Source organism: Halichoeres trimaculatus, unplaced genomic scaffold, assembly GCF_033239565.1.
Source record: "Halichoeres trimaculatus isolate MK-OKI-2021-1 unplaced genomic scaffold, fHalTri1.1 fHalTri1_scaffold_5, whole genome shotgun sequence".
NCBI lineage: Eukaryota > Metazoa > Chordata > Actinopteri > Labriformes > Labridae > Halichoeres > Halichoeres trimaculatus.
The window spans coordinates 30,962,350-30,974,134 of NW_027437183.1; the positions used below are offsets into that span (position 1 = coordinate 30,962,350).

General features: G+C 45.5%; 1 protein-coding gene across 1 annotated transcript; it reads right to left on the reverse strand.

Annotated features, from left to right (window-relative positions):
- Positions 1-7,635: 7,635 nt before the first annotated feature.
- znf703 (zinc finger protein 703) lies at positions 7,636-11,189 on the reverse strand. The gene is made up of 2 exons (XM_074669368.1): positions 10,529-11,189; positions 7,636-9,921 (listed from the first exon to the last, which is right to left on the reverse strand). Exons 1-2 carry the CDS (start codon positions 10,793-10,795, stop codon positions 8,416-8,418), a joined length of 1,773 nt encoding a protein of 590 aa, XP_074525469.1. The 5' UTR covers positions 10,796-11,189; the 3' UTR covers positions 7,636-8,415.
- Positions 11,190-11,785: the final 596 nt, after the last annotated feature.

An 11,785-nucleotide genomic window follows, 5' to 3' on the forward strand; every position in this document is an offset into this window, starting at 1 on the left:
TGTGATTTCTCTGAATCACTGGCAGGAAATAAAGACCCCACATTTATCAAACATGCCTCATTTCATTTTTCTGTGACTGTTTATTTTGTTATTACATGTGACAAATGAAAATCGATTAAAACACAGTCACTCTGAATTTTACAGTCAGGAGCCATTTATCAGGATGTTTGCTCTGTTTTGTAAGATGGAGCAGCTGTTGCTTCACAATCCATCTATCTTTCTTGTTGTCAGAAAGGTAAAATCTGCTTTAACGAGGCAGCAATAATCCTGTCAAAGAAGTTAAGCAGCTCATGTTTAAGTGGGCATTAACGGTGTATCCTGGCCAGCAGCGCGCTGGATAAGATGAGTGTAATCATTATAATTGCAACCTCTGAGCCTGGATGCCCATCCAGGGGAGACGTTGGACAGACATACGTTCAGAGATTCTCCGTGTGTGTACATTACGACCACATGTCATCCCAAAGTGGAAGAAGAAACCAAGTTGTCAGTCAGAGCGTGAATCACAACCATCACAGCTGCCCCTCGTCCTTCGCCAAGGCACGTTCATTGGCCATCACTCGTGACATCTTCCCCGGCGAGCTCCCAGTGCGGTGGCGAATGGAATCCAGCTGTGGACGTGGTCCAAGTTCTATTAGCAGTGCACCGTACTGTAATTTAAACGTTCATTTCACCACCAGTGGCTGAGGAAGGTATGTCTATTAACGGGGCTCGCTCACACCACTGGAACTTTGGAAAGGCCACAGCAGCGCCGGGCATGTGTCCACGGCGGGGAAAACTGAGGTTTGCCAAGGTCAGGGCTGGATGAAAATTAAATCAAAAACTATTCCTCTTTTTGAAACCCACATGAGTTGACTCCTCCTCCTATTTGTTATCAATCAGTTAATCAACTGTATATCAGGACTTTGTTGCATCATGATGGTCCTGTTAATAATGCAAAAACAAGTATCTGAAGCATGTTTGTCTGACTATAGACTGTATAATAAATGGATGTAGTCTCTGTGACGTCACCTGTCTGTTTCTAAAGTTTTAAAGTGAATTGGTTGGTGGCTGGTTTTGTCTGTGGAGTCATATTGGAAATTGGAAAAGCTTTAGGGTGTCAGTAAGTCATGTGAGCTGAGCTGTGCCTCTGATTGGGTGAACTTGCATTCTAAAGGCTTTTGCACCCTGAGGGGCCATTTACGCGACAACGGTTTTAGGGTGAAACGCAAAAGTTTTGTTGTGTTTCAGCCTTGCGTTTACATCGAAATGGCGTTTCAGCCAACCTAGAACGAAAACTTTTGAAAACGGCCTCCAGAGTGGGATTTTTCTGAAACGCTGCCGACAACGTTACCATGTAAACAGTAAGCCAGTGTTTTCAGTGGAAGCACTGACATCATGCTCCGCTACGCGCAAGTGCATACAACAGAACAACAGTACAGTTGTTACGATCATGTTGTGCTTGTGCTGTTCAATCTGCTGAATCTGCTGACTGACTTTATACAAAATGTGCATCTGTTGCACCACTTCTGTTCTTAGTATTCATCAATACACCAGATGATCAGCTCAACTCTACTTCGGCGGAGATCTACCAAAAGTGGCTTCTGGACAAAACAGTTATAGCGCCAACTACAGGTCTGACCCTTACTACAGCATCCCCAAGCATTTCTGATTTTTTCCACTGCATTTTAGCATTTTCAGATGAAATGTTGTTGTGTAAACATGGCCAGAGTCTGTTTTTTTTGTCCGAAACTTATGCACATAAAAAAACCCAAAATTGATCACATGTTGGGCTCTAATTTCGTGGTGCAGCGCCGGGGGCACATGCCTGGCGCACCCTGCGCAGTGCTAATTTTGTGCGGCGCACCCCCGTGCGCTGCCAATTTGACAATTTGGTAGACCGTCTGCGCAGAGATGGGTGTGACTGCGCGCTAGGAGGAGGTGTCAGCAGAATTATGCTGGTGCAGTGACAATTTCGTGCCAAAAACAGCGTAGAAAGTGAGTTGAAAGCTCACCAGCTCCAACCAGGTCTATTCTCGGCGCAAAGCGGAGCGCACCCTCCGCAGCTGTAATTTGGTGACAGGCGCACATGTGCGCACATGTCAACAAAGCCTCAGAGGTAGGTTTCCAGAGTGTCAGGCACATTTTAGTGCAGTAAACAATCACAGTAATCCCTATTTAATGTAACTGTCTGAACCAGCATATACATTTATATCTATATTAACTGTCCCGTCACATCTGATGTCAGATTAAAGCTGTTTGTCATAATGGAAAGTTAACCTGACGGCAGCTGGAAGTTTGATGCACATCTTACGATTAAACAATAAACAGCCTTAACATCTGATACTGAGTATATATCTGGTTCTCTCATTTCATTTAATTCAAAGAAAAGAGGGAGAGAAAAGACAAAGAAAAAAGAGACAAAATAAATGTATGTCACTCAGGATTTACCCGTGATTTCCCATATTTCTCTGTTTTAGTCTTTATTTTTAACGTGATCTAAAAAGATGGACTACATTGTTGTAAGGAGGATGAGGTGGAGACACCAGGAGACTATACAGTATATCACCTCTGCTATTTGGGGATGACAAACCAGGAGTGCAGGTGGATCAAAAGTATTCTGAATGGATAAGCCAGCTGTGTAACTGCCTCTTAATTTTTTACTCCTATTAATCACAAAGGAACAGATTGAATCTGTCCCGGGAGCTGGCCCACAAGGTGACGCGCTTCGTGTCCTCCGATGCGCCCCGCTGTCCATTCTCCTGCTGCAGGGACAGCGGGTCAGACCGTCTCTGCTACCAGCACTGTTTCCGCGGTGCTGGGGATCACTCAGACCAATCAGATGCTGCGCCTCGGCTGCAGGGCATTTAAAGGCGAGGAGAGGCGCTTATTTGATTGCTGAAGACAGCGCTCGGCTGTGTTAAACCCACTCACGGCTAACCTCCTCCCTCTCTGCCATTTGCGTGGAGGGAGGCATGGACGTGCACCCCTGCGCCTGTCTGCGCCTTCAGTGCGCCTCTCTTGGCACTAGAGGAAACTTGCAAAGTGTGCCGGTCACGCCCTGTCCGCGCGGCGAAGGCCGGCGCAGGGCAGGTGCGCCTGCGCTTGCGCCTGTTTAACAAAATTAGAGCCCGTTGTGTCAATCGTGTTTGCACACTTGCTTCGAATCTTTTCGAAGCCTGTTTCCTGGGGAGTTTGACTATTTAGAGACACTGTAGGCTACTTGCTAGATCATATTTTTTTCACATATTTTTCACAGTTCGGGCAAAGTTTGAATGAATGAAGACTTGTGAATGTGTGTGATGGTGTGTTGGAGTGCACAGCCGCTGCTCAGGATCAATTGCTTGATGATTCTATTTTTCTTGTGCTACAAAGTTTTGCATTTAATACATAATCAACGCATAGGATTTGGTGTGCAAGGTATCTGTGCATGACCTTTTTTTAGATAACGGATCCAAATAACGCATCTGGAAAAAAAATGGACTCAATGTGCAAAGACTTTCATTATCCAACTGTCGGGTTAGAAAAAAACACCCCTGCAGTTAGAAATATCAGCTATCCAGATGGGAGACATTTTTTTTACTATTTAATTTTACTGTGAAAATGAGTTTTTGGCTTGGTGTGTATGTGGTTTCCAGTGCCTCTGGAGCCAGCCTCAAGTGGACACTCGAGAAACAGCAGATTTTAGCACTTCAGCATTGTCTCATATTTTCAGAGGTTGCTGCTCGGGTCTGACTTGACAGTTACGTTTACAATCCTTTTCTGTTTTGGAGCATCAAACAAATTGAGACAACTCTGCAGTTTTTGACCCATTGTTAAGATCTTTCTAAAAGCCTTGATGAAAAGTTATGTTTCGAATAAAGACAACTCTGCAGAGTGATCAAAACGGGGAGACGAAGTCTCAAGAGAATCTGACAGTAAACAGTAAAACATGGTAGTATCTGTGAATTTACCAAAACTTAACTCAATTTGTCCAACATCTGCTGCTGTGCTCGGCTGATTCAGTTAAATGTTTAACTGCTGGCTTGATTTTCCTGCAGAGTCTTAAAATGAGTTGTGAGAGTTGGTTAGGCTGTGAAAACTGCACGCTGCAGCTTTGATTTCATCCCTGGCAGAAAACACCGACCAGCATTTTGTGGTGGGATGGGCAAATTAAAAAACACAGCAATGGAAGAAGTTCTCAGACTACAGAAAAGGGAGTTAAGTTCTCATTATCTTTTAATTTGTTTGATTGAGAGAGCATTAGCATGCACACTAAAGCTGTGGCATGACATCCCTCCAACAGGCACACAATCCGCCTAATAACCTGGAAGTCCTTAATGTGGCTGTTATAGTTTTCACAGTGAGCATTACAGCATGGCTGAGTGCAGATGTGAATGAGAGGGGAGCTGTAGCAGGCATGTAAAGTAGTCAGTCTCAGGGTTTATGTAGAGAAATAAAGCAGAAAGTGTGTGACAGGCCCTGATGAGCGATGTGTTCACGCCATCTGGGTTGCTTTAACACTGCGGTCACTGTTGGATGCCGAAGGCTCTGTATTGTGTCCTGATGTTAAACACAGAGGTGGTAGTCATGGAGCTGAGGTTAATGTTTTGTTCAGGAGACACAGAGAGTGAGTGAGTGAGCGCGAGCCTGAGCGCCCTCCCTCCCTCCCAGTGTCCTAGCTGTCAGCAGGGATGGCGAGCTGGGGTAGAGCTGGCGTCTAATTGAAGAGCAGCTCCACACCCTGTCGTCATTAATCACCGGGCCTGTCAGCCGGCTGCTCAGGACCTCACAGTGACACTCTGCACCGTCTCAGCGCTGACGCACACGGGGGAAAATATTAGTCCCTCCATCAGCATCACTATCCCACAGATATATACAACTGCTCCTTTGATTACTACTTCTCCTGAGACACGGCTAAACCAGCTCTGTCATCTGACACAGATCCTGACCTTTGGTGATAGTCCAGACTCCCAATGCTTTCACAGAAGAAAGAGTATGAAGGGTATTAAGGTGTGTTTTTGATGTTTACATATTTATATTTTCTAAACCCAAAGTGTACAGTTTGAGGAATGCAATGCATCCTGGTACATGTAGGCTGGACACATTTACACACACACAGAATAGGGCGCAAGAATGATTAACCATATTCAGAGTCTATGTTAACCATCAACTATGATTGGATTTTAGCTTTAAGAAAAGTTGGGAACATTTGCTTAAAGTGCAATAAGGAAGTTAGGTGAGTTATGGCTAACTTGTGTCTCCATGTGCTAACATGTATTGATTCAATAGGTAGATAAAATATGTAGGTTATAGAAGCTAAAATGTGCAGGTATCTTTTTTTTTTTTTTTTAAAGAACATAATAGAATAGAACTTTATTTGTCATTGCAACAAGTACAACAAAATTGCACATTTTAATACTTTTGTTTTTTTTTCTTCTAATTTTTTTAAATATACATATACTTCTGTCTACACTTCCTTCTCCATTTTAAGCTAACCTTCTCGCTATTTGGTGTAGCATTATCTTTGATAAACAAACACCAGACTTCTTTTACATACGTAGTCGAAATTCATAGGACAGCTTAAAGGATTTAAAAAATTGTTATCTCTTAAGGTGACCTTAACTCCCAACCAAAGTGGAAAACAGATAAAGGTTGAAAAAAAAAGCTTAAAAAATTAATTTGAGGTGATAATTTTTGTATTTTCCATAAAAAACAAACGAAGAAACAAACAAAAAAACAAGCTGAGTGATCTGATTTTTAAAATGACATTGCTACATAAATTGCTATTGTAAGTTAATGGTAAGAAAAAACTCAATCTGAAGGAGTTAATGCTCTCTGAATAGGACTATAGTAGTGTAAAAAATAATAATTTAATTATAAATGAGTCGTTGACTGAACTTATTCACACAAGGCTGTTTAAATCAATTTCATGAATCATTTGATTCTCGTACCCTAAAACTGTCATTTTGACAAAAGTCAGACTAAGAATCCAGCTTCACGTGTGTAACCCTCTGTGGACATAGGGCTCAGGCTGAAAACACCACCTACACACACACACATACACACACAGACACACACATACACACACACACACACACACACACACACACACACACACACACACACACAGCCTCTCTCAGGCGACAGAAATGGAGTGTGTGGGTGTTGACTCAGCTGCGAGAGTGTGTGGGGGAAGAAGATAGATGTAGGAGATTGATGAGTGCGGGGATAGGGAGAATAGTGAGGCATTTGATGAACGAGTGTAAACTGGCAACAGTGGAATTAATTCCACCTCCCCGGCATGATTGAAAGTTCTCCCCTCTGAATGACCTCCAGTGTGACTCATCCTCACCACCGAGCCAATGTTTTTTATCTACAGTTTGAAAAAGAGCATCCTGAGATCCACATGTATACGCATCAGAAGTAAGTGACCAGATTTCACCTGCAGTACACCAACGCAACTTTAGAGGGCAACACAGTCCAGCAGCTGAGAGTCACTAAGAAGGAAGCTGCACCTTAAAGTGCAATGATGCATTAAAATATAAAATGACCCATTTTTTAAACTACTTCTTAAAGTCCATCATAAAAAGTAGGAAAAAAAGTCACTTTCCTCCAAAGATGTGCATAGCTCCAGTTTCTAAGGAAGAAAAACAAGCGCAACGTGCCAGAGAGCTTCCCAGAGCAGTGATCAGGGCGCCGTGACCTTGCTGGTGTGGCAGGGGCTGGATGTGGTTTGGGAGGGTCATCCATTTTGTTAATGGTCCTGTCAAGTGACACCTGTGCTCGCCTTTCCCCTGTCTGGAGTGCTAATGAACCGCGAGAGCAGAGGAGTCTGGGAGTCGGGGTCAATAGCTGCCTCGGAGACTACAGCCTCTTCGTTTTGTGCCACCTACAGCCTGTCAGCCAAATAGAGTGGTGATACAGAGACATTAGCAGAGCCGATACACTCTAATGGCAGCCGAGCGGCTTCACGATAAACCCAGTCCTTCTCTTTGAATTAGTATCTAACCGCCCCGAGACTCCAGCTTAAACCACAACACAGCACAGAGCAGCGCGGAAATAGCTCCACACATCAGCACAGTCTCCGAGTCTGTGGTTCCTGTATGAGAGCCCGCTCTCCTCAGGGGAGGTGTCAGGACTTTGATGAATATTTCTCTATTAACCGCCTCCCATTGTCAGCGCTGGCCTTTGTGTTGCAGGCCAATCCGTCAGACTGTGAGGAGATCCTGGGTCGACACCTCCCTCAGGTCATTATTGAAGTCCCAGTGACCCAGCGGCCACTCCACACAGCCATCCACTCTGCTGAGGAGGCTGTTTTCAGGCCTCACAAACACGAATCAGCAATTAAAAGCTGCACTCGCAACAACAAAAGCAATGTGGGTGATGGAGAGAGGTGGAGAGATGGGAGTCCTCAGAGACAAGCTAACAGGGCTAATGTGACCCGGCCTGCCCTGTCTGGGACAGACCTGTCAGCTGATATGAGCCATGAAATATTACACATAGCCACATACAGTGTGGCTTTAACAGCCCTAATGATAGCTGGAAGTAGAGCTCTGTGAGAAGACTCATCCTGCTTGTGCCAAAAAAAAAGCTAAGAATAGAAGTAAGCACAAAATAAAAACAAGTGAAATGCATCTCTTATTATTTATTTAACAAAATAAGACATTTCTTATTGGTTTGATAGCACAGCCATCAGTAATAATTTTATTTATGTCACTTTTCTTTATCTTTGTACCGTTTGCAGGGGTGACCCAAACTTGCTGACCCCAGACAAGCTTGAAAAAATATTACATCTTTGCATATTTACAAATAAAAATAATGGCATTGTTTAAAATCATTCTCATGGACATGCAATTCTCCAGAGTCTGAACAAGATGATGAAGAAAAACAATAAAACAGCAGAGTTAAAAGGAAGATTTTAAAAAAAAAGGTCCCCAGAATAAAGCCTCACAGTCCATCTTCTTCGTGGTGCAAGGTTTTTATTTTTAGAGTGTATGATAGGCATAATGGTACTATAATTAAATCATTCTGTTCAGTTAGGATACTTGAGGACAATTTATTTGGAAAGCAAAACTTTCCCCCAGAGTTGAATACCAAGCGCTTAAGTGAAAAATAAATACAGACTTTCAGTTCTGGGAGACGGATATTGAGTAAAATAAAACAGAAAACAAAGTCAAGACTGTTGCAATAATCCCACAATTCCATCATTTTCGAGCTCTGTGTCCCCGGCATCTTTAATCGGTAAAGTCTGTTTGTTCTGTGCTGCAGACAATCCATCATGGGAACTCTGCTTCTGCAGCGCCAGTCACAATCCTGAGGCTAACAGGTGGCATTCCTGGCAGGCAGGCCAGCAGGCATGATGCCCTGTACCCCAATTTCAAGAATCCATCTTCAGGAACCGCTCCGGAGAGTCCAAGCTGGTGCCTGCAGTCTGTGGCTTCAACACTATTTTGAATATCACTGGTATCCAAGTGCTGAGGCTGAGCCCAGTCTCTGGCTGTAGAGAGCATAGGGGGAGTAATAGGCTGACGAGGAAGGGAGGGAGGGCATGGGAAGCCCGGGGGCTCCGGGCAGGTGGGACTTGCTGTAAGGGTGATAGCGAGCCAGACCCAAACCAGGAGATCCTCTGAGGGAGAAGGAGCTAGGAAGGGTACCTGGGCTGCTTGGCGGGGGCAGGTGGAGGTGGCATGAGGCTGTGGATGAAACCGATGAAGGATACGCTGACAGCAACTTACTGTCCACCATGCCAGGCAGAGCAGTGTGGGTACGCAGGTGGGCTAGCAGCTCCTCTGATGAGGCAAAGCGTTTGTCACAGGGACCTCCAACCGACACCCAGTTACAGGCGTGAGGCAGCGGCTCGTTGGGGAGCATGAAGCCGTAGGTGTAGAGGGGATGGGACAGGGACGGGGTGCTACTGGAAGACAAAGCACTGGAGTGCAGGGAGTGGAGGTGATGAGAGGGGTACACCAGGGGGAAACCAGACTTGAGGGTGTTGGGATCGTGGACACAGGTGGAGCAGTTACTCCCCCCCAGGTGAGGTGCGTTGGGGTAAGTGAGACAGTACGGATCCCGACATAAACCCTGCATCAGTGATGGAGGTGAAGCTCCAGTGAGAGGGCTGGAGCTGGGGTGCTTTCCTGGAAGTCCCAACCCCAAACTAGACTTGGTGGGATCCAAGCCAGGAACAAACTGAGAGGGGTAGCCAGCATAGGCCCCCACAATGGAGCCATGGTAGCCCATGGTAGCAGGAGGCAAGGGGAAGACAGAATGTCCTGGTTTAAAAGGGGAGACCGGGGCAATGTGCCCAGAGCCCAGGCTCGGCTGTGAGGAGGCCTGTGGGTCAGCCTTGCTCTCCGGCCGCGGGCTGCTGGCAGAGCTGGCGTTGCTGGAGTTTGCGCTGGCCCGTACGTGACTGGAGTTGGCTAACTGGGCCCCATCCATCCCTGATTTAGCTGCATCTGAGTCTTTTTTGCAGGCACTATTGCTGTTACTGTCCGAGCCAGCCTGCTCTGAGCTCCCTGGTTTGTTGTCCGTGTGCTGGGCCTGGGAGTTTGGTGGGGGCTGTGTGGAAGGGGAATGGCTTTGTCTGTGGGGCTGACTCTGGGTGTGCAGGGGAGGAGAGCTGGAGCTTGGTGACCGGGAATGAGGGGGAAAAGATGGACACGAAGCAGCGCCGCTGCTGGAGCTTCCATTCGGCACCCTGAATGCTTTATCCAAAGACCCCTTTGTCCCAGACACATCCTTACGACAGTCACTGGGTGATTTGGAGTAAGGCTTGAAGCTGGACTTGTCCTCCAGAGAGTGATGCTGCTCCCCGGGCTTGGAAGATCGGCTGGATGAGTCCTTGTCTCCTAGACTGCCAGCGGAGAGGGAGGCCAGCTTGGAGGAGGAGGAAGGGTCAGGTTTGCCTATTTGAGAGCAGGTTTGGGCCAGCAAGGCCAGAGGACTCTTCTTGGCATCCAGCTGAGATAAAAACAACAACAAGGTGAATAAACTGAGTCAGGATGGATTTAATTTAGCATCACCCTCTGTATCCACTGAGTTTGTTGTGTTAGATTTATGACATTGATGTTAACACATACAAATAAACATCCTATTGACACACAACCCTTTACTTAAAATAAACTAACCCATCCCCATTGAATCCTGGGTTGGGAGTCTTTTTTGTAAATAAATCCAGAAAGCAAGTGTATAAAGTTATGAATGAGTTAAAATAAAGTAAGAAAGAAAAAAAAGAAAAACTAAAAAAAGAAAGACCAAACAACACGTTTAAATCAAAGTTTGATACATTTTATCTCTTAAAAACAAATTAACTGTGATTAAAAAAAGTCAAATTGAATATTAGACGGCCGACTCACAGCTGCACTTTTCTTTATATCTCCAAACTCTGCGAACTTGCAACTATCGCTGTGCGTAAAATGGCGCATAGCTGTCGTATTTTCTTTTATTTCCTCTGAATAATACACTGAGCCACAAACTGTGTACTGCGCTTATTGTCCGAATGACATCCGGCAGATTTACGACCATCTCTATGCTTCATAACTATGGCATGTATTTAATAATTACTTACTTCAATGCTGACTGGCGCCGACGTGAGAGGCTGGAGGTACTCCGGGTGCAGCAAGTGGCCGCTGTGCGCCGTCAACATCTTTATGATCCGGATGGGGAGTCTTTTAGCCTGGCGCGAAGGATCTGTGGGAGAGGGGTAGGATGTGGCTGTAAAAACGGATGATCTCTCCGTTTCTCTGCGGTGCAGATCACCGCTCGGGCTGTTGGCGCTGCGCTCCTGGGACTTGCTGCGTAAAAGCGTTTCAGTTCCAACGGGGTGATCTCTCATCTGGATCCGAGCACGAAATGGGACGGCGGCGGCGTCTAACGAGTGGACACAGAATCTAGATTCATTTACCAGCAGCGTTCATGATGATCAAGTTTTGTGGGTCGGTATTTCCAGGATCATGAGCGCAGTGCTCGTCCAGCGTCTCCGACTTCAAAGACGGACAAATTGCCCAGTTGTCATCCTCTATCACGCTCTCCGGTATCAGCCGCTCAATATTCCTAAATAATCCTTTGGTAATATGGAAAACAGAGGAATGGAGAGGGACAGAATAAAAAGAGGAGAAGTCACTTTTCACCAAAATACGGAGCGAGTAAAAAGAATCTCCCAGCAGAAGTTGGTGTGTGCGACTGTCCTCCAGCGTGTGTATCTCTCTCCGTCTGCCGCAGCTCCTCAGGACCTTACTTCTTCCACATACTAACGACGTGAGGGAGGGATTTCAAAGCGACGAGCCGCTGTCCAATCAGAGACCTCTGCATTCGCAAGCGGAGGCGGTGCAGTGAGGAGGGGGCGTGGCTAGTCTCCAGGCCTCACCCTCGTGCTCCGGCTGTGATGTGCGGCTCGAGATGAGTGTCAGTGACCTCCATCAACAACGTGCGCACTAAACACACACAAAAATAAACCTTGTCACGATAAAGCAGGAAGAACATCCAACATCATCTGAAGTTGTGTGGAATAAATCATCTTTCAGTTCAGATAAATGAATCAAATTAATTTACTGTCATCCGATTGTTCTGGTATGTTAATGATTTTATCACATTACAGCAACCACAGTCAATTGTGTTATCCAGATAAAAGGACATGAAATGATTCAATTCTCATGTACTCTGGAGAGATAATGAACAACATCTTGTTTTGAGGCTGACAGTCACATTTTCCTTAAAAAACTCTAATCTTGTGTTAAAACAGGAGCAAAATAGAAGTCTGTGTCGCCTGCAACTGGTTCAAAAAGGAGCTGCCCATCTCCCCTCTAAAAAACAGAGGGGGGACCAC

Bases quoted from the DNA above. Each gene is read 5' to 3' on its own strand.
- znf703 (XM_074669368.1), bottom strand. From the start codon at position 10,795: ATGAGAGATCACCCCGTTGGAACTGAAACGCTTTTACGCAGCAAGTCC. The intron at 9,922-10,528 runs GTAAGTAATTAT...TTTTTATCTCAG, and splicing joins CGGCGCCAGTCAGCATTGAA to CTGGATGCCAAGAAGAGTCC.